Raw genomic sequence first — 25,571 nt, 5'->3', positions numbered from 1 at the left:
TGACAACCAACCTTATATGTGTGTGAGTGTGTGGATTGATTGATTGATTGTTTGATTGATTGATTGATTAATGAGAGTGAGTGGGTGAGTGATTGAGTGATTGAGTGTTGGTTGTGGAGTTGGTTATTGGTTACCGCTGCAGCTGCTGTTTCTGATGGCGGATAGGAGAATGTTATAAAGATGGTTATGACAGACAACCCAACCTCCTAGCTGTTGGTTGGTTGCCACTACTTCTATTACTACTACTATTACTACTACTGACCAGTCAGCACAGCTATTTGATGATGATGATGATTATACTGCACTGTTGTTGTTGKTTGAGTATTTTCTTGGATGCTGCTGTTTTGTTGCTTGCTTATTGTTGTTGCTGCCTGCCTGCTGTCAGTCCTCTCATCAACGCATCATACATCACAATCGCACGCACAAACTCTTAACTAACTAACCACACGACACCCTTTTGATTCGTCGTCAACAACAATAACATCCAGCGTCGTGTTATTATTATCCTCACACAGCAACAAGTGAGTGTGTGTGAATGTGTTGGTGTTAATGTTAATGCTAATGTTATATATGCCTGTTATGTATGTCTTTGTCTTTGTGTGTGTATGTATACATGTTAAGATATTGGTGATGCTTTATGCTTCAAATATATATTGGCTAACAAGCAAGTAGGAGTGAGGAGGGGATGACAACAATCATTGATTGGTACATGTTGTTATAAAGTGGGGTGATTGGTGATCATGATCACTACCATATGTGTGTGTGTGTGTGTGTGTATGTGTGTGTGTGTTGTTTATCTGTTAGTGTGTTGTGTGTTTGAAACAGATGGGGTTCGATGGGGCCACCAATCAACGAACTAAAAAGATACGGCCCTTCACAAACTATCCAGGTGATATCTCCATCATCATTAATTATAATTAATTAACAGTTATCTGTTTTTGTGATTAGTATCCAATTAAATTAATGATTAATATTAATGATTTGGATATATATTATGTTGTTTGGAAGGTGACACCAATGTTTAGGTTTCAAATGAACAGACGAACTGAACAAAGATTCCTGGAGATTAATGTTTACCTCTTGGTTTTGTGTCTAGGGTAAAATGACTAGTTGGCAACCAGATAAGTTCTATCTGACCATTTCCGTTGGCAGATGAGATGTGCGCTTATGTCATTGGATAAGATCAACATTGTTTGTTGTGGTACCTGTTTAAATCTCAATCTATCCTATCTGGAAATTTAATCTTTTTAAAAAAAATGCGGAATTATTAAAGCTATAAAAGTATATTTGGGAAATTTTGGGTTTCGCACGCGCAATTGGTCTAGTGGCAGAATTCTTGCCTTCCAAGCAGGAGACCCGAGTTCGATTCTCGGATTGCGCAAAACCTTTTTTCAATTTTAAGGATCATGAGATCTACTGAAGTTGAACTTCCATTTGAACTTCCATTCTGTTTAATACGTGATTAGCCACACGATTCATAAATGAACTTTTCTTCTAAAGTGGATCATCACATGCACGTGTAGATCAATGTTCATAGTTGAGATTGATAGAGATAAATAAACATAAACTTGGATGATGATGATGGTGTCAGATAACCATACTGGAAATGATGAAGAGAGATCAATGATGTGTCAGAAGAATAAGAAGAAGGAGAAGGTCATTTGTTGGACGTGCAAACAATCAATGTGCACTGTTTGTGTGTCCAATCACAGTGGACATGATATGAGTCATGTTGATCACATCAAGGAGTGTTTGATGAAGAAGGAATATGATGGATTGTGGTGCATGCCAAGGTTGGATCATCTTTGGAAGACACTTCAACAATGTGTCCAATCATATCAATCATTGGAACAGACACAGAAGGAGGTCAGTGATCACTTTGAACAACTGTTCAAACTGTTGATGGCACAGGAACACAAGACCAAGACACCAATCAATGCTCAAATGTCACACATTCAATCAACAATCAACAATATCATCAATGAGATCAACCAAGTCAGTTACATCCTCAACATGTCATATCCAGTTTATAGAAACAACAACAATTTTGTTAATGAGGACCAGGATCTATCTGAAGTGATTGGATCGATCAAATCATGTTCAACGATCAATCAGTTCATAAACACATTGTCATCAACCCAATCACAACAATCAGACAGTATCAATGCACTCAGTGACAATGAACTGATGACGATGATCAAGAATCACAATCAACTGATGAATGATGTGCAATACGATCTCACTCAACTCCAAAGACAATCAATGGAGGGTGATATGATCAAGTTGAATGACGTCAAGAATAAGATCAGATCATGTCTTGTTCTGATTGAACAAGTTCAACAACCAGCGGCTCAACACCGGTTCAAAAATCACATCATCAATATGATAGACCATGGATACTCTGTGCTCTCACTTGACACATTCAAATGGACATCACACAATAATGTATTACCGAGGAGAATGGACCAATCCACTACGTCCACCATATACGCTGGTGGACACATCTACCAGTTTGGAGGTCACACCTCACAAAAAAGATATTCTCGTCTATCACTAGCCAACAATCGTTTCGACGAAGCTGATATTGTTGGAGTCAGTGGCGGCACCTATATATCTACATGCTTTGATGGTAACAAATACATCTATCTCGTCGGTGGAAACCAGGTAGAGAGATTGAAGCGCGTGGATCGCTTCAACATCAACACTAATGAATTCGAGCATGTAAGCGACCTACAAACACCACTTACCAATAACCATGGTACCGTACACCACCTCAATAACAAGCTCTACATGGTCGATACCAAAGTATGTAACAATGGCTATTTCATTTGGCACAGAATTATCACGCTCGACTTGTTAACACACGCCAATGAGGTCCTGCTGGAGAGAGACAATCGTGGATCATTTCAAAGCTCATGTTTCGATGGCATTGACAACATCTTCATCAAGACTAGTAATTCATTCCAACGAGTCTCATTGTCAAGGAAGCATGTGACTGTCCTTGAACAGTGTCCAGAACCAGAATCATTTAGCCATCTAATTTATAATCCAACACTTGGTGGTGGTGTCATTATCAGCATTGCTGGAAAGAACAACAATCATCTTTATTCGATTCAAGATAACAAGTGGACATTGATCAAAGACAATGATAAGATGAAGAGACACTCAATTCCATTCTGTTTGATCCGAAACTAGACACACAAGTTCCAAGTCTTGATTTGGTTTCCAGAAATTAACTTTTCTTAGAAAGTCCCATTGTCCTGTAATTGTCATTTATTACCATTCATTAATTGAGATTAATTTAAAATTAACAACAGATAGTAATTAAATATGCACTTGGATGATGATGGTTTCGGACAATAACACTTATAATAATAATAATGATGATGATAGATCAATGATATGTCAGAAGCATAAGAAGAAGGAGAAGTTCATTTGTTGGACTTGCAAGATGTCGATATGCACTGTTTGTGTGTCCAATCACGGTGGACATGAGATGAGTCATGTTGATTACATCAAGGAATGTTTGATGAAGAAGGAGTATGATGGATTGTGGTGCATGCCAAGGTTGGATCATCTCTGGAAGACACTTCAGCATTTCGTTGAGTCGTATCAATCATTGGAATGTTTGATGAAGAAGGAGTATGATGGTGCAACCTCCCGATTAATTAACCATAAATGAAAACTAGCATTTATTCAAGATATATAATTGTAAAACAACAATTGTTGGGATATACTGGTATATGGATGATTCATAATTATTCATCGCTGTTGGCAGAATGACGAGCTAGAGTTTTGTTTAAAGCCGACTCCCGTCATACCTGGTAGGAGTAGTATTGGTTTGGGAGTATTTGTTTGGTATTATTAATGAGGCCAAAATTCCTACCTAGAAATTTTTGTTTAAAGCCGCCTCTCGTCCGCCCTGGAAGAGAGACGCGATGTTCTGTTTATTTATCCCGGGGGGAACTACACAATGTTTTGGTTGTTCGGACACTGTTCTGGTTGAGTCCACTGGCCTTTGTGTCGTCGGCTGGTGGTATTTCGAACTAAAAATTATAAACGAATAAATGTGTTGAAATTTGTTTTTCTGACATCAAGGGCTTGTAGCTCAGATGGTAGAGCGCTCGCTTAGCATGCGAGAGGTAAAGGGATCGATACCCTTCTAGTCCAAAGTTTTTATTCTTTTCCAAACTTTTTCTTTTCCAAACTTTTTCTTTTCCAAACTTTTTTTTTGTGCAAACCCAAAAAATAACAAAATTAACGTAGAGCTGGAAAAAAATAGGCAATCCCAAAAAAAAAAAAATTTTTTATCAACTTTGGTACATTTTGAACAGATTATTCCACATGCATTGTTATTGAATTGAATCATTACCATCGACACTGGAATTCGAGTTGTTGTGTATCTTTGTCGAGTGGAAGGATCGCTCCAACTCTGCAATCTGAGAGATGATTGAAAGATTGTTGCTTATGGCCTTGTTTGATCGTGCTCCTGTTACATCCGAGTTCAACTCAGACATTGACATATTGTTTTGTGTTGTTGAAGTTGTTGCTGATGTTGTCGATATATCTGTGAGGTTGAGATTGTCAAGGTTAATCTCATCCTCCTCTTCCTCGGGTTCATTTGGGTTCTTCTTTATAACAATCTTGCTAATGTCCAACTCTGGCTCGGGTGGAGGAGGTGGCGGTACATAATCCTCGTCGTCGCTGGATATGATAATGATCTCTGACTCATCAACGTATTCCGGTCCATTAAACCTCTTGAGTTTGTTGTTTAACTTTGTGATCTCCATTATCTGTGCAGCAATCCTCTCTTGATAATCATCAATTGAATCAACCTAATGTGTAATGTACACTGGTCAGTGTGATTCCATATCTAGACATGGCATGGCATGGGATGGCTTACCACAACGTCGTATTCCTTTTGAAGCTCACGGTACTTGTCCTGGAGTTGCTGATGCTCTGGTGATTGAGGGGATATCAGACGTGCTTGGAGTGCCAGTATCTCACCATTCAATGCCTTGATATTCCTGTTGTACTCTTCCTTTAGTGATTGGGACAGTTTTGCGTACTTTCTCTCAAACTCATCGTTCATTCGACCCTTTGCCTCCAGGAGTGTTGTGTCAAAGTGTCGCTCAGCATTTATCAACTGTTCCTCCTTCTCATTCAACTGCTTCACATTGATCTCCACCTGTGAAGACAACTCCATAATTTGTTCCTTGTAACATGCATCCATGTCTGTCAATGTTGTCATCTGGTTCTTGATCGTGTCGCCCTATTTCCATTGATTGATTGAGGTTAGATGATGATGGTTGATGATGGATCAGATTGGGATTGAACATACCAGTTGTTTGGAATGTGTATCCTTTGCAATGAGCTCTGACTGTAGACGATTGATCTCATCATCCTTCATTGCCAGGAGTGGCTTGACCTTCTTGTCAAATGTATCATGTTCATCGCTTGCACTGGGTGATGACTGTGATGATGTGACTTGGATACTTGCTGCCGCCTCGATTTGATTGGACATCATCTCATTGGCCTCTTGCAAAGCATTGTTCTCTCTATCATATGCTTCCAATAATTGATCATTGTCTTCAAGTTGCTTCCTTAGACTCTGAATCTCCAACTCCATGCCGTGTATCTTGCTTTCCAGATTATTCATCTTGTCTCTGTTTGCAACCTCCAGTTCATGTTGTTCAACATGGACATTGAACTTGATTGGTTCGCTGTCCTCTGGATCATCCTGGCCAGCACTGTATCGCTCTTCGCTTCGAAGTGGGGTGCCAATGAACACCTCGGTCATCCTCTGTGATGAGAGTTGAGCAGAATCGAGCGACAGACGCACATTGTTGATCTCCTCATTCTTTTCGCAGAGCTCAGACAGCAGTTTGACCTTGGCCTCCTTGAGCTCGTTGTTCTCCTGTTCCAACTTGATCAATCCTTCAGTCAAATCTCGCAAAAGCAGGTCCTCTTTGACCTTCATTGTCGTATACTGCTCGAGCTTCAGGGCATGCGCCTTCTTCATCATCTCCACCATGTTGTCGTTTGATCGCCTGATGGCCTCGATCTCTCTGGCGTGATCTGCGCGAACCTGTTGCAGTCTGGCATTCTCATCACTCATTCTCGTCATGGTAGACTCGAGGTCTGCCTGTGTCTGGAGGAAGCGGGCATGTAGCTCCTGGTACTGTGCGTCCATTTCCTTCTTCTCCTGCTCCCACTGCTGCTGTCCTGCTCGCTCATTGTTGTATCGACGTCGCTCCACCTGTGCAGGCGTGGACGGGGTGTCCTTGGACTTGTACGGCGATTGATACTCATCCGTTCGCTGTCCCGCCGACGCGGCGGTCTCCAGGGACCTGGCCAACTTGTCGTTCAACAGTTGCTTGGCCTCGCTGACCAACTCCCTGTTCTGTTGTTTGAGCGAGATGATCTGATCTTCGTAGCTGTCCTTTCCCTCGCGGAATGACATCTCGTAGCTGTTGAGTATATCGCGCAGTTCCAGGTTCTCGATGGCATAGCGCGTGATCTCTGGATGCAGTCGAACCTGCTTCCTGAGCTCCTGTATCTCCTCGTGTTGCTCCTCCTCCAGGGATGAGTAGAGAACACCAGTGCGTCCCTCCAGTCTTGCAATGTGACTCTCGCGCAGCTTTAGAACAAACCTGGTCGACTGCAGGAAATGATCTTTCTTCTCGCAAAGCAGCTTCTGTTGCCGACGAGCGTGCTCAGTCTTGCGCTGCTGCTCGCTGAGCGCCTCCTCACGCTCGAGAGAGCGCGACAGTAACACCTCGAGCTCGTGGATGCGCGCTTCGTATGGCTGCGTCCGAGGGTCGGCCGGCACCAGTTGGCTCATCCACTGCGCGTCCGCAGAGATCGGAGGCAGTGTGCCAAACTGGCCGCTGGTGTGGCAACGATACAGCTCGTCCTTCAGCTTGCGGATCTCCATCTGAAGCAGTGTGATGTTGCCGCTGGCCTCCTCATTGATGATGGCCATGTTGCGCACACTCTTGGCGCGTTGTGCAAACTGAAGTGTGGACAATGACTCGCTGTAATATAGCTCGCTGGGTGAAACTGTCGCTATGATGTATGTCTTGCTGTTGCCACCCAATGAGTCCTTGAGCAGGAAAGTGAGCTTGGAGTCTCTGTACTGAACGTGTCTGGGCTTGCCATTGGCCACGTCCACCAATGATCGAATAACATTTCCAAGACATGACAATGACTTGTTGATGCTGCCAGCCTCCTTCAAACGTGTTCCTGCCGCCTCTGTACTCTTCTGGCGCTCAGATCCAGCCAAATCAATCAAACTAAGTCTTGCATTCTTGATCTTTGTCAGGCCATCATCTGGATTGATCTGAGTGAGTGAATGAATGCGAGTGAGTGAGAGAGTGGCAACACAAAGCCAATGAAGCCAGCCTGGCATCCTATACATACAGTTGTTGACTCGATGTTGATGGTGAGGACACTGTGTGATCGTGAACTGTTTGAGTTCATGGCGGTCTCGGCAACATGGCGATTGGCCACACCAATCTCGAGCAAGTCCATGGCGGCGAGTGTGTGAGTGACTTCAATCTCGGTCAGACCCTCGACGTATATGCCTCGTTTTAGATCCTCGCGTATCGATAGGTTTGGCGACGTCTCTACAAACAGATCCATGATCTGCTCGTTGTAGATCTCGAGGAATGAGAGTGTGCAGCGGTAGGTGGTGTTGGGGTCCTGGTTGCCATCCAGTCGCTCAAAGATATGTTGGAACGTGCGTGGAATGAGTCCACGGTCGTGTGGCTCGCCCATGATCGTGTAGGACTTGCCACTGCCCGTCTGGCCATAGGCAAAGATGCAGCCGTGGTATCCATCGATGCAAGAGTCCACAATAGGACGAGCCACGGCATCAAACAGTTGTTCCTGAGTGGTGTTCTCGTCGGCCACATAATCGAATGAGAACAACTTGGCATCAGGCTTGGCGTCCAACATTATAGTATTCTGTGATTGTAGTGCTGTGAGGCATCTTGTCTTTGCCAACTCATTGTTGCCAATCAGATGTCTAGTGCGTACACACACCTTTACATTATCATTGATCGTTGTTGTCGTTGTTCGACTGCTGTTGTTGTTGTTGTTGCTATATGATGACGATGTAGTTGAAGATTGAGCCAAGCTATTGTTCATGTTGTTGCTGTTGCTGTTGCTGTCGAGGCGACCATGGTCGTCTTGATCAGTCGCTATATCATCAACAATGTTATTGTTGTTGCTCATTGTACTTGATCAAAGGCATACGTATATGTATGTATGTGTATCTGTTGTCGGGGATGTCCAAGTTCAATAATGCGCGGGCGATCCCAAAGTGCGCGCCAATCTTCCAACCCCCAACCCTCAAAGTCAATGCGAGGGTATGTCTGCGAGGGTATGTCCAAGCTCATGGTTGTACAAAGTATGTCCTGTTTATTATTACCTTTACTATACTATAATATACTTTAAATAAATGCCTTGATAATAGCAAAGAATACCATGGCAACGATCAAGACTATAAGGACTAATAGTATACATAGTCTGTTCCTGTAACCTTTGTGTAGTTTGTTGGCATCCTTTGAAATGGCATCGGCTTCGACAATGTTTGCCTCTGTCTGGTCCAGGTTGTATTCGATCTGGTCGAGCAGTGTGCCCTGCTTGATGACCAGCATGCTGATGTCCTGTATGATTGCCGACAGATCGTTGATTGAGCGCAGGATCTGCTTGATCTCGGCGTTGCGCTGCTCCACCTCGCTCTCCATGATGCCGACGACCTCCAGCTGCTGCTCGGTGAATCCGAACCCCTTGTAGTCCTCCTCCTCGTCCGGTTCATCCTGTGACGTGTCGCCCCATGCATCCAACTTTGAATTCTTCTGCAGTGCATTCAAGAATGCTCTCTGCTTCTTCCTAAACTCCATCGACACATCATGCAACTGCTTCGACTTTGCCGACTGTATATTCTTCCTAAGCTTAACCTCCTCTCCACTCATATTCTTCTTCTCTCCCAATATCTTGATCATATTATGTGTCTTGCTAATGTCCTGTTTGATTGATTGATTGATTGATTGAGTAAATGAGTGAGTGGACGTGTCGGGGAACATTCCATCCCTTGCGATCAATCATTCAATCAAACATACGGTTGCAATATCTTTAGTCATGACTTCAATCTCTGTCTCAATCTCAATCTCGCGATCATTATCAAACATGATCTCTGTCATTGTAGCGTGTAACTTGCCAAGCTTCTGAACTAAAGTGTGCGGCAACAACAACATGTTAGTGATCACTAACTTGAGCATGAGTATGAGGTAAGTACTTACTCTTATCATTTAATAGACTTAGTTTGGTGTCTATGTCATGTATCTTGATCCATTCTGGTGCAACGTTCAATCTTGTGAGAGGGATATCACCTGAGGTTCCATCTCTCTTGTTCAATGGCTCTGCTGATCCATCGTCCTTTCTAAATGCAGCACTTGGTCTACTATTCTTATGTTGATCTCTCAAACTATTATATGTTGCTGTTCTATTTCTATATGACATTGTTTATTTATTTGAGTGTTTGTGATCGATCGAGTTGTTTGTTTGTTTGTTTGAGTGAATGAGTGAATGAGTGAATGAGTGATTGTTGAGCTCAACACCTATATAGTTATACAAGTGTAGTTATGATATGTATAATGTAATGTAATATAATATGTAGTATCTGTTGATGATAGTGAATGAAAGAGAGAGAGATAATAATGTTTATTGTTTGTGTTTGAGGTTGGTGTTGTGTGACCCACTTTGGGTGTTTTTTGATTGTTTGATCCCAGGGATAGCTAGACGATGAACACCTCACATCCACCACCCCCACATCGTTTGACATCGGTCATTATCCCTCACTTCAAAGTATTTATTTATGATCCGGATCAACAAAGATGGATGTATGACGTAGTAACTAATAACAATGAACCATTATCTCTTAATATTTTATGAATGAATGAATGAATGAACTAATACTAACATGGTAAAGGTCTTAAGCTTAGGAAGAATGTGGAAGATAGATAATCTTATGTCGTCAAGTATGATTGACCGATTGATATTTTTGGATCCTTGGAAATTTACGAGGTATATTATCTACCAACAATAATGAATCTGGTCATTCTATTACTGTAAAAGGAAAATTTGTGTGTACAAATAATATTATTTACATTGTTATAACATAACACGGATCTGCTCCATTCTAAAAGTGACGTTATAGTCCACTTTAATTCTTGATCAAAAGACGAAAAACCAGACAAAACATTGAAAATTTACAGAAACCCCAACAATCTTTAGATTAACTACACAACCACCACAAGTCACAAACACAGATACTTTGTTACCAACTTGAAATGAATAGATGGACGTATCTTGTTAGTTGGCAACTGAGTCCAAAGGGTTAATAAATTGGACTTAAGTAGTAGTATTGTATTCATTTATTCAATCAATCAATCAAACAACAACTACAAATAATAGTACTATTAATAATGAGGATAAAGGTTAATTGGAAGGAAAACAAGTTGGTTATACCAGTTGGTCCCACAACTGATAAGGTGTCACGTCTGTTCAAGGACATTGCTGTACGCTTCGCACCTTACAACCCCAATGATGATGATCTCATCATATCAGAGTTGAGAACCTCCGATGGATACTTTATCTCGCCCCATCTCACAATTGCCGATGCCATCCAAGATAGTGAAGTACTCATTGCCGTTGACTTTGAGTCATGGAAGACCGAACAATACAAGTATGTTACCGGAGTCGGAGTCGGAGTTAGTGTTGGAGATGAGTTGAATGAATAACTAACTAAGTAATGTATATATATATAGGCTGTGCAAGACCATCTTTGAAACTATCAAGGTACATAACCATGAGTCAGAGGTTGCACTCAAGGTCAACATTGGTACCAATATCAAGAACAACTTGTTCATCTCGATATTGAGCAATTCAAACTTGTTGAGACTGGAGTTGTTTGATGCAACTGACTTGTCACAGTACTCTACTGATGGAAAGCACCTTGTTAGCCACTATCAGAATGATGAGACCAAGTCTTATGTCAAGGCATCATTCGTCGTGGTTGGTGGCACTGTCATCGCCGTGGAGGTCGAGGTCAAGACATGGTCCGCACCACGTCCAGAGATTGCCCGTCTCGACATCACATGCCAGGGCAAGAAGATCATCAAGGGCGCATTCACAAACGTCCAGCAGGCCTACGACAACACAATCGTGCCCAATGTAACATTGCCAGCACTTGTGTCCACTGGCAAGGTCTACCCAGACTACGACGAGTTTGATCACTACGAGACTCACGGCGGCAATGGCACCAAGCCTGAGGAGTACTTCAATGTCACCTCGACTGGCGGCATCCGCTTCGAGCAGATCGACAAGCCATACACCGACCACGACTGGTTCAGCAATGGCAAGACCAACAATCACTTCTACGTCGACCTGCAGGCTGTCAACACCACCGACACCCGCCAGACACTCACCAAGCTGTCCGGTCGCTACAAGAACAAGGAAGGCCAATGGGTGGCTGTCGAGGCTTACTCGGCCGTCAAGAAGGGCTTCTACAACTACATGTGTCGTTGGGAGTCTGTCAACATCACTTTGGAGGCTCGCGAGACTATCAAGTTCGCCATTTGCATCACCATCCACATCCCCAAGAAGCTGACTGAGCGCCAGCGTCGCACTTCCGACTGCCTGCCAAACAAGCTCGACATGGAGGTCTTGGTACACGACGACACTCAACGCACTACCACCCTCCCAGTCGCCTACATCAACAGGACCCCAACACCAGTGTTGCCAACAATGAAGACACGCGCAAAGTACTTGGGCGAGTCAAAGCCATTGGTCTACTTCCAGACCGTCGACAACTTTATTGGCGAGTCTCGTGCCTTTGTCCAGGTGACCAAGACCACCGACTATGGCGTCGAGAGCTTCAACGTCATGGCCAGCTTCACCAGCACCACCTACACCATCAACAGCGACACTCTCAACAAGTTCGCCTGGAACGCCAAGAAGGCCAACCAGTCCAAGTTCGAGCTGGAATTCAGCAGCTCCAACGATGACTTCTCCTACAAGGCCTACGCCATCGTGGACCTCGCCCTCACCAAGACCATCGGCTTCTGCTTCGAGATGACCTCGGCCGATGGCTCATCCTCCACTGGCTACTTTGCCTTGCCACAGCTCAAGGTCAGCACCGATTAAGGTACTACTTTGTCGTTCATTTTAAATGTATATATTATAAACATGTGATTTTTTCGTTCTTACTACAGCCTGCTGTCTTTCAATGAACTCATCTGTCTCTTCATTATCCTTTGTTCTTGACGATTCCACGTTAACTTCTTCTTGATGAGAACTGCTGCGCCAATGAGTATAGCCAGACCTACAACGCTGGCCAGGACTGCAATGACGATGGTCTTCCAGTTGGAGGGCGTTGAACATGTCTCCTTGTCATTGCCAAGTAGTGCTGCCATGCTTGGGTCGATGGCACACACCTTGAAATGTGGCACATTAATGGCAGTCCATAAAGAGAAGGTGTCGTTGGAGGCTGATGTTAGAACTATCGGGTCGGCTGCATCTAACTGTGTAAACTCTGATACTGCCACACGACCGTCGACATAAAGATGACTGGCAAACTTGACTTGAAGTATTGAGTTGCCCGAGACTATGTGGTAGGAGTTAGTATCCACCTCGCCACTTGTCTGATGCTCAGTGCCACAAGCTGATCTGGTTGTGCTGTTGGTCTTGCTCTGGATGATCACTTGGAGTGAGTTCAAGTTTGATTTGAACGACCAGTCGGCAATGGAGATGATCAGCTTTAGTGAGTTGGCAGTCAGTGCCATCACCTGTCCAGCGAATTGATAACGATCAATTGATTGATTGACTTGGAGCACGACCAAGGACATGCTGACTGTGTCGTTGGAGAAGGTGCCATTGACGATGCCCGTGACATTGTCAGTGATCCAGCGAATGTTGTTCATGTCCAGTGTGCGCACAACTTGTCCAGTTTGATTCAGTTCGCGTAAATATCTGATGGAGGATATGAATTCGATGCCAGCTGGATTGCTAGCTGTACCATTCCTCATTCCTGGTGTCTGATCATTCGGGTTGGTGGGCTCGGTGCAGTTTGCACGAGTCCATCCATCATAACAGTAACATGTGCCCTGACTACATCGTCCATTACCTGCACATAGCTTGTCGTCTACCTTTGGACAACTTGTGTCATTAGAATAGTAGAACAATGTATTGTTGGTAGAGAAGCCTGCCATGTTGACGGTGACGACCATGCTATCAGTTCCATTTTGTGGAGTAGTTCCATTAAACTTGCATATCATTGTTGTTGAAGATAAAACAGTTACATTATAGCATGGCTCACCAGCGATTGAGATCGAGACACCATTCATCGCGAATGATTTGCCCTTGATAGTGAGTGAGGTTGTCTGATTGGTAACACCTGATGATACATCATCTACAGTCATACTTGAATATTGGAAGATGGTTGGGGCTCTGGCTTTGGTACCATTCAATGACACATCGACATTGCGGCCACCCAACAAGCTGCCGGATGGAGTAGGTATAGTACATGTGAACTCTTGATGTGGTAGAACAAACTTCACTCCAACACAAGTATCATTGCCAACCTTGATTGATATCAATGATGCATTGGTGTAGAAGTTGTCTCCAGTGACTGTGATCACTCCTCCATTGGGCCCAAGATTAGACATGTGTATAATTGATGGTGGTGAGTATGAGAAGTACTTGGTAGTTGTCAAGTTCTTGTTCTTCAAGTTGGTTGTCACTATTATTGGGAAGGGACCACCGTAGCCAGCATCGAATGTCATATCCTTTCTTGGTGGGTAATAATCGAGTCTTGCGAATGGTGTAGTCCTACCCTGGAATTGGAAGCTGTACTGGCTAAAATATGTACCGCCCTTTGATACCAACATCCATATAGTAGCTCCCTTGGTCGGGACCGAGTATGTGTCCAACTCAAACTGTGGACCTATTCATTCAGTAATTGAATCTGTTAGTCTCTAACATTGGCCATGTTGGAGTTTGTACTTACTGTCAATGAAGAACTCAGATACAGTGCCCCATGGATTGGAAGCTAGGGAGACGTTGTAGGTCATGGCGACAAAGTCGTAGATGTAGGCTGGTGCTTGGGTTGGTGGGGCAGGGTAGTAGTTGGTCACTTGTTTGTTGGCATTTGGTCCATCTGTAGTTATGTAGAATCCTTGTGTAGTGTCGTATGCCAATGATGTCCAGAATCTTGGCCACTCCAACTGTGCATAATACCTCGCCAATAGCTTATACATTGACTGTGTGGACTGTTCAACATAGCTCAAGTATCCGCTCAGTCCCTCTGCCACCAGAGCATGACTATATATGCTTGATCCAGTGACATTACTATTTCCCCAGAATGTTGAAAGGTATCGGTTGTTGTTATCTATTGATTGACTGGTGGTTAGTATGTGACGGAAGTCTGATCGATTGATTGATTGATAACTCACTTATGGCGGGCTTGGTGGCCGTATAGAATATTGAGTCTACTGTAATGTTGATGGGATAGATGAAAGTGTCGATTGTGCTGGAAAGTGTGCAAGTAAGGAAGCCATCCTCGATTACTTGGACACCTGAACATGTTGCCAAGTTATTGCCCAATGCGATGTTTGAGACCATGTTGGAGTTGGAACCAAAGTTCTTTCCTGTTATTGATACCAATGTACCTTGTGCCACTGAATCAAGGTATACCAATGCAATATGAGGAGCCTCGTATCTAAATATTGTGCTCCAAGTATATTGTGGTTGTTGACCATTGGTCGTGATGGTCAAGTTGAAGACACCAGTGCCTGGTGGGATGTTGACTGTGATGGAGGTGCTTGATGTCTTTCTGATGTTGGTGGCGGAGAAAGATTGGCGACTATCAGAGCTGGTGAATGTTACTTTGAGTTTGGAGACATCGGTCACTGTTGATAGATTTCTAATGTTGGTAATCAGAGCATTGGCATCACCAATTGTTCGAACTGGCTTGATGTAGGGGTCCTCAAGGCCACCATACTCGCAAACAAAAGACAATCTATCCTTCAACTGCATGTTGTTCCATGTGAACTCAACATTATCATAAGCAATATACCATTCATCCAAGAATGAGAACATCGATGGTTCATAATAGTTGAAGTCTGAGAATGATGGACTCTGTTTGTGTGAGGGTGGGTGGGGTTAGGGCTGGAACTATTCCATTTGCTCATCGTTGATCATACCTCCCCAGAATATGTATTGAATATAAGTGTTCCATTCTCTGGACCACTGTTGTAGATGTAGATACCATCCTCTTTGATGCAATCGCCAGAGAGCCAGATCTTGTCGGAGGGCATCAGTGCCAGACGTGTAGCCAACACAAAGTCGTTCTCCTCCTTTGTAGTTATGGTCACCAAATATCCACGTTGATTATTAATATTTGATTGATCACAAAAGTTGAGTGCATCTATTGGTGATACACTGGCACTATAAAATGAATAATTATGTCCTTTGAATGGTAAGGTTGTGACCAGGGTTTGGGCCTGGGTAACAGTTGTTAAGGACAACGCGGCCAAACAAAGTATTAACAACATGGACAATGATTGTCTGTCCATTCGTATAAATAATTAGTAATATATAATATGTACAGTGAATGGAAGTTGTTTGATTGAATGAATGAATGAATGAATGAGTTGTGAGGTGAAGTGATCAATCAATGACTAGTCATGAGGGTGGTCAACTAAAGAGGTCCATCTGGAACTCACACATAGATGGTGCAAGGTCCTGGACACATCGTTAAGGAGGAAGGGCGATAGATTGTCTGCATAGGATGATGGGGTTTGTTGTGTCGCGACGCATCTTACATAGAGTAAATCGTTGGTGCTGCAAATGATAAATATCCAGAGCAAGTACCATCTTTGGCACATATCTGGTAAGAGAGGGCAAGGGAACATTCAAGGTTCAAAATATCTGGACACTCGGGTCTCTCCCGAACATTTGACTGATAAATATCAGGCCCCAGTGTGGGGTCACGCTTGGTGATCCCATCACCCACATGGACACGAGTGTTTTAAGGTGAGACTATGTGTGATGTGATTGACGCTCCCACACAAGGGGCACGATGGATGGACACGGGGACTGTGCTGGGGCACAGGGCCATTAGAATCTCAGTCAGTAGCTGATTGAAAGAAGGTCTTAAGTCTGCTTAGACATGGACCCAAACACTTGGAAGGTCTCCCCATCATTGTTGGTGATGGTGTCAATGTCATCCATCTGTTGATGTTGAAGTGAGGAGGTTGGGGCCTTTTGTTTATTAGTACATGCCCATGTCATTGTCCAACTTTGCGCACTTCACTTGCGTAGCCAAGTCAACCAAAGGGGGTGTTGTGTGTGGCGTCACACTTGTTTGTCTGTCGCTGCTGAATGATTGATTGATTGATTGATTGATTGATTGATAGGACAGAACAGACACTGGACATAGTTTAGTTGTTCTTCTTTGATTGAACTTGTTGCTTGGACTTGGATCTGACGCCCTGGTGCTTGGAAGTCTGCTCGGCTTCCAAGTGGTTGTTCTTGGCGGACTTCTCAGTGGGCTCATCCTCCTCGCTGTCACTTCTAATGTCCTCAACGCTGCCATTGATCATCTTGCGATAGATGATGCGCAGGATCAAGTAGAACCAGAACATATGCAAGAAGAGAAGAACGATCAGACACACATTGGTCGAGTAGAACTGTGGATAAGTTGTGGACACGTAGAATGCCTCGAACCTAGGTTATATGATTGCGAAGGGAAGGGAAAGTTAGTCAGTGAGTGATCAATGTTGTTCGCGGCGATGTGACGGTGGGTACTTACAGTGAGGTTCTAACAAGGACGGATGGGAGGAAGACCAGACGCATCATGAAGAACACGATGACGAAAAGGACAAAGAGCAACTCAGAAGTGACGTACATGACGTAGTTCTTGCTCTCCTTTTGCAAATAGTTGATGGCCTTGGCTGTGTAGAGGAAGATGTCGCCAGCGTTGTGCAGCCAGAGAATGACCAGACCAATGCGGTGATAACGATACCAATAGGAGGCGCCAACCAAGAAGAAGGTGGCAAAGTGATGTGTCAGCATCTGGTAGAAGTCCTTTCTCTTGGTCTCCATGAAGATGGCAATAGTGCAGTGCAAGTAGAATGCCAACTCTAACAGGTAATATGTTCTGTAGAGAGTACTATATATGGTTGGATTGATTGTAGTGGAAAGGTGTGAGTGGTCATCAATCATTGATCGATCGCTTGAGTTTGACGAGCGATCACCCCTTCCGCGGCCAGCCCCAAGATGTATGTGATGGGGTGGTTGGCGGAATGGGATGCGATGGGATGGGGTGAAGGGGTGTCAACATACTTGAATGGTTGGATTGGCCAGCCGAGCCAAAGGTTGATGGTTGGGAACAATGTCCAGTTCTCTTGAGAGTAGAGATAGCATCCATAAACAAAGGCAGAGATGTAGTAAAGTGAGTACCATCCATTCTCAAGGAATCTGGCCATGTATGATGGGCGAACCTTGTATGAAATGGCTATTGGCTAGAGTAATGGAGTAAGGGAGGTATGGGAGAGGGACTGATTGTTAGAGTCTGCCCACATGGCCTCAAGGGCAACACTCAATCACATACCTTAAGGATGAAATGTTGATATAAGTATCTAACCAAGAAGAACAGGTTGGTTGCGAGAACCAAGAAAAGTATGGCATTAAGCTCTGCAACGACCTTTCTGCTTGATGAGAAGATAGAGTTGTCTGGATTGTAGTAACGCTCGAGCTCAAGCTCAGAGATACCATTGGCGTCCACTGTCATTGTTTGATTGATTGGTGGGATGAGGGTAGATAGGTGAGGGATGTGGAAGTTAAGTTGAGTTGGGGCGCGTGCGTGGGGTGAGTGGACGAAGGCGAGGGCGAGGGCTAGTGTGACAGCTTTTTTAATGAGCTGTTTGTTGATGCTGCTGAAGGCTAATCACTTGTGCGTAAATGAGTAGTCAACAACGATACCTGTTACTTATGTGTATGTATGAATGATTGAATGAATATGTGTAGTATGAATGTTGTTATAACAAGAATGCCAAGGATGGCGGGTTGGTTGGGTTAGGCAGGTAGATTGGATGGTTGACAGGTGCTCCTGAGTCCACACGATTTGTTGCTGGTGCTTGAAAGCGACGTCGCGTCTGGAAACAGCGTGTGCTCGTGTGTGATCGAGTGTTTGAGTTCTGATTATTAATAATAAAAATAAATAAAAGGATCACAACACTTTTTTGGTAGGGTTTGTGTGTGATCAGTGCTCCAACTGATTTGATCGAAACAAATTGGATAATATCTTCAAAGGTACTAATTTCTATCTTTTGTGTGTGTATGTGTGTCTCTGTAATCAGGGACCAAAARGCAAAAGAAATCGTGATGGTGGCAAGTTATGTTGCTGGTGTGTACACCACTTTGTGATCAAAGGGAATTGGGAATTAATTGTTCATAAGTAATCGATTACTTGGTGGATGATGTTGTTTTGAAACTATACATTCATTATATATACATATAGTATTTGTTGGATGTTATTTGATTTGGAGATTGTTAGATATATAGTCTTGTTTCATTCTTCAATACTGCATCCACCCATTCATCCATTTATCCTCTTTTCATATATTACCATTGTTTTAAATAGAACATTAAGTTGGTCCTTCCAAAGGGCAACTTAGAATACACTCATTCATTCATTCACTCGCCCAAGTGTCATCGTCGCTAGTTCATTCTATTTCAATCCAGATAAGTATTAATATGGTCAATGAACCGATTGTTCTATCTCCATTGGTCAACAATCTAGAGACAGGCCCACTTTTCGCCCTCCCACACACACATGCCACTGCCTCTCGCTCACTCACACACAAAGTCAAGTCTTTGGCCTGGGCTTCATTGACCAAAACTTCCATTTGTGGACATTGTGTTATTTGTCGCACTTAATGACGATAGTTGTGCCCTATCGTGTGTCTTTTAACATGTACATGTACTAGATTGTATATATGTATATAGTTATTTATATGTATATATGTTTGGAAGCAGTAGAAAATGACATGTTAACCAACCTCAACTGTTTACAGCACTCTCAATCGATTCGACACAGAACATTCATTCATTGTAGTTCGACAAGACAGCAGGAAGAGTGTTGACGATGGTGATGACAAGAGAGGAGGAGACAGAATGTGTAGAACAGGATGGAGTCGAGTCTAAGGTACCTTTGTCTTATGAATTTGACACGCAGAATCCAGAAGGGGCCAGGCTTCGAACACTCGAGAAAGTTAATAGTGTGGTTGATTTTCCGAAACAACGTTCCACATGTCATGAAATGTGACCATCAATCCAATCCAATCCAATTCAATCACACACTTTCACCTGGCTTCTCTTATGGAATGACCATAAGCGGCTTATGTGTGTGGTGGGGGAATGTGTACGTGAATGATTGAGCCAGGATGCTGCTCATCATGACATGTGCGACCCGTCGAACAAGCCAATCCTGGTCATGACCTTGATTGAGAGTCACTCTATCATTCTTGATGGTGTGTGCAAAGACAACCCATTCAAATCACTATCAACTCGGAACAGATCATTCATCACATTAGTTTACAGATAGACATAAGATATAGATAAACAGATAATCTCATAAATCTAAACAAGTACAGATAAATATAAACACATAAAATCATTCAATCATTCATTTCATTCAATTAATCATTACAGTGCTTCAGTATAAGTATATCAATCACATACTACAAAGCTAGCCTCTGGTTGTAATAATAAGGTATTGTCATATAACTTGAACTACTACTCAATCCATGAATGAATGAATGAATGGACGAATGAATGAATGTGGTGTGCTTCATCGATGACCATTCGATTGACATTGCTGGCTGGTGGTGCTGAAGTGGTGTTAATTGTGTGTGTGGGGTGTTGACATGAGTCATGCATCTTCCAACATCAACTTCACTCGCGTGCGCATATCAATTAATGTAGATAGAGTCACTTCACTCACTGACTCATTCAATTACAACTTTACTCTTTATATATTTATAACTATTCATTGTACATTGGGGATTACAGGTATATCGATTAATCATATATACATATATTATAGAGATAGTTTTAGACAGGATGGACAGATCACTCTCATTGTTTGTGATCATCTTGTCTATTGCCAGCATATTGAGTTGCCATGCTATTGACACTACAGGTATGATATTATGACAATGATGATTATTACGATGCAGATCAAGGATGTGATCAGCTGACTAATCAAACAACTCAATCAATCATTCAAATGAATTATAGGTCATCGCCAGGTGCACTTGGATGCAGTTGATAGTGATGATCTACCAAGGATTGAAGTTGGTAGGAATCATTTGAATAATACATTGATGTGGGGCAGCTACAGACCACATCTATACTCTGCGATGAAGACACGTAGTACAAAGCCAATTAACACTGGACTGATCTGGTCAACGCCAAACATTGACAATATGTTCTCAAGATTCGTCCACAAGTGCGAGCAGAGCAGCGATGGCGTCGTCGGCTACCACTGGCGTCGCCACGACGGCAAGAACTTTGGCGAGCAGGAGATCGTCGACCGTCCAGGCAACCTGCTGCTGACGACCACATTCGTCAAGAGCAACCACCACACGTCCAAGACGGGCGGTGACTGGACCGTGCGTCTGTCAGGACGCCAGCTCAACGCTTCGCTGCCAGTGCCACTCTTCTCCATGATGTACTACGTCTTGGATGAGAGCGTCACATCCAGCTCAGACTCTTGGCTACAAATTGCCAATCTCCCTGAGGACTCCAAAAAGGGATTGACTGGCGATCTCCAAGTGAATGGCAACAACCCAGACACTGGCCGCTACACATTACAATTCAATGATGGTAAGTCCAACTTCTGGCGAGCTCATTCATTCGTTGACTGACACTCTCTCCTTCCTCATAGTGTCATCTTCAACTCATCCACATGGATTCAAGTATGCCAAGTCGCAACCAAGCGTTGACAAGTGGCACTTCTATGGCAAGGCAAGGTTTGACAAGGACAAGTGGAACGTCATCAACTCAATCTTTGATGATACCACCAAGCAACACATCACCAGCTACTATGGTGAGTGGAATGAGATCTCCAAACAAGGACGTCCCCAGCCAGTCTTCATCCCAACTCTTCCCAACATCGCTAACGATCACACCAACACAATGATCGTTCAGCGCGTGCTACAGGCACCATTCGATGTATGTATCCGCACACCTTGTCAATGACTCGACTCAATCACTCACCTCATTCATCCCTTTCCAGATTGAGATATCATTCATCTCTCATTCAACTCATTCACAAAGCGACCAATCATTGTTGTCGGAGCATCAGGTCAAACAGGCCGCCAAACATATCACTGGCGAGAAGTTTGATGGTTTGTTGGAGAAGTATAGGGAGGACTTTGAGAAGCGATTCGTCCAACACTTCCCTTTGGCCAAGGGTGTCAACCCTCAGTACAGAGAGTTTGGACGCGTCGTGCTCAGCAGCCTACTCGGCGGCATTGGCTACTGGCATGGTAACACATTGGCCACAGACCCAAGCAACCCAAGAGCACACTACAAGCTGCCCATGTCAACGCTGTTCTCAGCGTCGCCATCTCGTCCAGCTTTCCCACGTGGCTTCCTCTGGGACGAGGGATTCCATCAGCTGGTTATCTCGAGCTGGGACGTCGACCTGACCATCGAGTCTCTGTCGCACTGGTTCAACCTGGTCAATGAGGATGGATGGATCCCGCGCGAGCAGATCCTGGGCAACGAAGCGTTGTCCATGGTGCCACACGAGTTCCAGGTGCAGTCGCCCAGCATTGCCAACCCACCCACCTTGCTGATGACCGTCCTGAAGCTCATTGACCTGGCCGAGAAGTACAAGGCCAGCAATGAGCACAAGAGGGAGTACCAGACCATCGTTCAGTTTATCGAGGAGGCCTACCCAAGGATGGCCCGCTTCTACAGCTTCTACTGGCGCACACAGACCGCCAACCACATTGGCAACACATTCCGCTGGCGCGGACGTAAGGTCAACCACACACTGGCCTCTGGTCTGGACGACTACCCACGCGCCAACCCACCCTCATTACACGAGGTGCACGTCGATCTCTCGGCATGGATGGCATTCGCCTCAGAGGCAATGGGCACCATCTCCAAGTTCATCGGCAAGGACGACAGTGTCTACATGCAATCGTACAAGGAAATCACAAACACCCTGCGCGACCTACACTGGGACGATGTCACAAGCATGTACCAGGACGTCGTCTATGATGGCAACAACAACAACAAGACCTTTGTACGAACTGAGGGCTACGTGAACTACTTCCCTCTGGTGCTCGGTCTGGAGCCTGTGGACTCACCTCGTCTGCGGGGCTACCTCAACACGGTGAAGGACATCAGGGGCATCTGGAGCAGATACGGTCTGCGATCAATGTCATTGCGCGACCCACACTATGGAACGAATGAGAACTACTGGCGCGGTCCCATCTGGATCAACATCAACTATTTGTTTGTCAGCAAGTTCCACCAGAAGTACATGAAGAGCGGTCCTTTGATGCACGACTTTGCCATGACCTATTACACACTGCGCCATAACATCATCGACAACATCTTCCAGCAGTACAAAGAGACTGGATTCCTGTGGGAGCAGTACCATGGTCTGGAAGGCACTGGCGAGAGGAATCATCCATTCACTGGATGGACTTCTCTCGTACTTCTGATGATGTCCGAGCAATACTAGGTCCACCCCTTATCCAAGTGGACAAAAAACGAATGAATAAAAGATGATTATCAAATGACAGCAAGTTTTGGAAGCTAATGCCCAATAATCAATGTGCAATTTTGTGGGGCTTTTTGATCAAAACTGATGGTGATCATCTAACGGGAATCCATGTTTAGGGACTTGTTGGGATATGTCCTTGACCACCATTCAATCCATCAAACAATCAATTAAACATCATCATCATTCATGCATTGAATCATATAAGTAGTAATATAACAATGATTATAAAGTGCTCCCTTGTTATATTACTGTTAATCATATTGGTAAGTGATCATCAGTTGATCAAATCAGGTGATCAACACACTAACACTTACACATACACACACACTTTACAACAGACTACCAATGCTCAACCTGAATGGTGGAATGAGAGAGTGGCCCAAGGTCGACTGTTGTCTGCTGCATCAGAGCCTGTACAATACTTGATGCCAAGTGTTGGCAATGGTTACGTGTCATTTGTCATTGGTGGTCCGGCAATCTACATCGCCGGTGTCTATAATGGCCCTGCAGTATCGTTCGCCTCACCAAGCCATCGTGCTCAACTGCCCAACTTCCAAAACATCAGTCTTGGCAGTGGTGCCACTCTTCAATATGCAGGATTGGACATTGACAATGCTACTTATAGTCGCGTCTACACCTTCCCCAACAGCCCAACCACCACGGCCACACAGATGTTCTACGCCCATCAGACCATGCGCAATGTACTCGTGCAACACATCATCGTCGACAACACTGGCAGCGACACAGTCTTCAACCTTGAGCTAAACTACCTAAACTACATGGAGACAAACGACCTCAACATTCAAAAGATCGAGTCAAACTCATTGATCACACAGTACAATGCTACAATCCTCATGCCAGAGTTGCCCAATGGCTTCATCACAGCCGTGGGCATCACAACCAGCACAGTGCCCGAGATGGTAACAGTGGCTGCAGGTGCAGCGACCACGTTCTACTTCGTGACATCGTTCGTGACAAACTTGGAGACGTCGGACTACATGTCTGAATGCGCCGCAATCTACAAACAGGCATACTCTGCCACTGACTCGCTGCTGAACACCCACATCAATGCTTGGTCGGGAATATGGGAGTCGCGCATTGAGATTGGTGGCAACATCGACTTGGCGCGCACAGTCAACGCGTCTTTGTATTACACTCTGTCATCCGTTCGCCAAGACTGGCCATGGAGCATATCTCCTGGTGGTCTGTCGTCAAACGGCTACAATGGACATGTTTTCTGGGATGCCGAGACCTGGATGTATCCAACCATACTCCTGTTGCAACCTACAATCGCCAGGGATTCAATCATACAGTATCGTCTGAACAATCTGGAGCAGGCACATCAGAAGGCTTTGGGCTTCAATCAGGGCTGGACTGGATACATGTTCCCATGGGAGTCTGCGTTCACTGGTGCCGAGGGATGTCCCGAGGACTACCCCGAGGGCATGCTCGAGCATCATATCACGGGAGACATCTCATTCGCCTGGCAACAGTACTATCGCATGACCAACGACAAGCAGTGGCTGCAGGAGGGTGGCGGCTACCAGGCGATCAAAGGTGTGGCCGAGTTCTGGGCCAGCAGGGCATCTTTGGCCATTGGCGCCACTCCCTCACAGCCTTCGTACGAGATTGATATTGTCATCCCTCCCGACGAGTACGTGAATGGCTTTGTCAACAACTCGGTCTACACCAACGCAGTGGCGCAGATGGCCTTGGAGTGGGCGATTGAAGCCGCGACAATTGTCAACGACACAACCGCGCCAACAGATCAATGGCGCACAATCGCACAGAACTTGGTCATGCTGTACAACGAGACGTTGGACATCCATCCCGAGTATGAGTACTACGACGGCGACACTGTCAAGCAGGCCGATGTCATCCTGCTTGGCTTCCCGCTGATGTACAACATGTCACTGCAGACGCGTGCCAGTGACCTGGCCTACTACCAGGAGAGGACTACTCAGTACGGCCCAGCAATGACATACTCAATGTTTACGATTGGCTGGCTGGAGGTGGGCGACATGGCGGCTGCAACCAAGAGCTGGTCGTCCTCCTACTCCAACTCGCAGGCTCCATTTGGAGTGTGGACGGAGACCCCCGAGGGCGGAACCGTCAACTTCATCACTGGCGCAGGTGGATTCCTCCAGGCGGTGGCGTTTGGATTCAGTGGTCTTAGGATCAGACCTCAGCAACTGGACTTTAACCCACAATTGCCACCAGATACAGAGAGCATCAAGTTGGCGGCACTCAACTATCTGGGTTGCAAGTTGGATGTATTCTGGAATGAATCAAGTATTGTGATCGAACTTAAATCACAGAGCAACCAAGATATCACACTTGGACTGTTTGTGGAAGGTCAACTCAAGGCACTCACACAAGGTGTACCTGTCACCCTGACCAAGGTGACTCCATTCTCAATAATGTCCATGTCATAAGATGAACATCGTTTTCCATTCTGTTGTAATATATATACAATATATCATCATTGATACTAGTATCGATTTATTAATTAAACTAAATTAAATATAATATTTCCCTATTTCACATCGATGTGTTACAACGAGACATTGGAAGTCAATTCCCGAGTATGATTACTACTACCCGACAAGGTCGGAGCACCATTATTAATTCTTTTGTAATATAAACATATATTTATCATCATTGATACTAACCGATTCCACTTTCAATCGACTGT

At 44.4% G+C, this 25,571-nt stretch overlaps 8 protein-coding genes across 8 annotated transcripts; 3 read left to right on the top strand and 5 right to left on the bottom strand.

The window, feature by feature from the left end:
* Positions 1–4,352: 4,352 nt before the first annotated feature.
* Positions 4,353–8,238, bottom strand: SAMD00019534_056330 (hypothetical protein; the record flags this gene model as incomplete). The annotated part of the gene is made up of 4 exons (XM_012899124.1): positions 4,353–4,835; positions 4,904–5,272; positions 5,342–7,342; positions 7,423–8,238. The coding sequence occupies 4 exons, from the start codon at positions 8,236–8,238 to the stop codon at positions 4,353–4,355; spliced, it is 3,669 nt and encodes a 1,222-aa protein (XP_012754578.1).
* Positions 8,239–8,456: 218 nt separating this feature from the next.
* SAMD00019534_056320 (hypothetical protein) lies at positions 8,457–9,528 on the bottom strand (the record flags this gene model as incomplete). The annotated part of the gene is made up of 3 exons (XM_012899123.1): positions 8,457–9,032; positions 9,129–9,238; positions 9,309–9,528. 3 exons carry the CDS (start codon positions 9,526–9,528, stop codon positions 8,457–8,459), a joined length of 906 nt encoding a protein of 301 aa, XP_012754577.1.
* A 941-nt stretch (positions 9,529–10,469) lies between these two features.
* On the top strand, positions 10,470–12,207 carry SAMD00019534_056310 (hypothetical protein; the record flags this gene model as incomplete). Its single annotated transcript, XM_012899122.1, has 2 exons — positions 10,470–10,753; positions 10,836–12,207. Coding segments are annotated over 2 exons (1,656 nt in total), but the record flags the coding sequence as incomplete, so codon positions are not given.
* A 68-nt stretch (positions 12,208–12,275) lies between these two features.
* Positions 12,276–13,295, bottom strand: SAMD00019534_056300 (hypothetical protein; the record flags this gene model as incomplete). The annotated part of the gene is made up of 1 exon (XM_012899121.1): positions 12,276–13,295. The coding sequence occupies one exon, from the start codon at positions 13,293–13,295 to the stop codon at positions 12,276–12,278; it is 1,020 nt and encodes a 339-aa protein (XP_012754575.1).
* Positions 13,296–13,380: 85 nt separating this feature from the next.
* SAMD00019534_056290 (hypothetical protein) lies at positions 13,381–15,383 on the bottom strand (the record flags this gene model as incomplete). The annotated part of the gene is made up of 5 exons (XM_012899120.1): positions 13,381–13,427; positions 13,490–14,011; positions 14,075–14,455; positions 14,520–15,204; positions 15,270–15,383. 5 exons carry the CDS (start codon positions 15,381–15,383, stop codon positions 13,381–13,383), a joined length of 1,749 nt encoding a protein of 582 aa, XP_012754574.1.
* Positions 15,384–16,508: 1,125 nt separating this feature from the next.
* Positions 16,509–17,860, bottom strand: SAMD00019534_056280 (hypothetical protein; the record flags this gene model as incomplete). Its single annotated transcript, XM_012899119.1, has 4 exons — positions 16,509–16,794; positions 16,880–17,239; positions 17,413–17,591; positions 17,681–17,860. The coding sequence occupies 4 exons, from the start codon at positions 17,858–17,860 to the stop codon at positions 16,509–16,511; spliced, it is 1,005 nt and encodes a 334-aa protein (XP_012754573.1).
* A 2,333-nt stretch (positions 17,861–20,193) lies between these two features.
* Positions 20,194–22,834, top strand: SAMD00019534_056270 (hypothetical protein; the record flags this gene model as incomplete). Its single annotated transcript, XM_012899118.1, has 4 exons — positions 20,194–20,272; positions 20,371–20,958; positions 21,020–21,306; positions 21,371–22,834. 4 exons carry the CDS (start codon positions 20,194–20,196, stop codon positions 22,832–22,834), a joined length of 2,418 nt encoding a protein of 805 aa, XP_012754572.1.
* A 260-nt stretch (positions 22,835–23,094) lies between these two features.
* Positions 23,095–25,311, top strand: SAMD00019534_056260 (hypothetical protein; the record flags this gene model as incomplete). Its single annotated transcript, XM_012899117.1, has 2 exons — positions 23,095–23,139; positions 23,215–25,311. The coding sequence occupies 2 exons, from the start codon at positions 23,095–23,097 to the stop codon at positions 25,309–25,311; spliced, it is 2,142 nt and encodes a 713-aa protein (XP_012754571.1).
* Positions 25,312–25,571: the final 260 nt, after the last annotated feature.

The sequence above is a fragment of the Acytostelium subglobosum genome (genome assembly GCF_000787575.1).
Source record: "Acytostelium subglobosum LB1 DNA, scaffold: scaffold10, whole genome shotgun sequence".
NCBI classification, from domain to species: domain Eukaryota; phylum Evosea; class Eumycetozoa; order Acytosteliales; family Acytosteliaceae; genus Acytostelium; species Acytostelium subglobosum.
The sequence above is the reverse complement of the archived record's forward strand: the minus strand, read 5'-3'. Positions and strand labels throughout refer to the sequence as shown.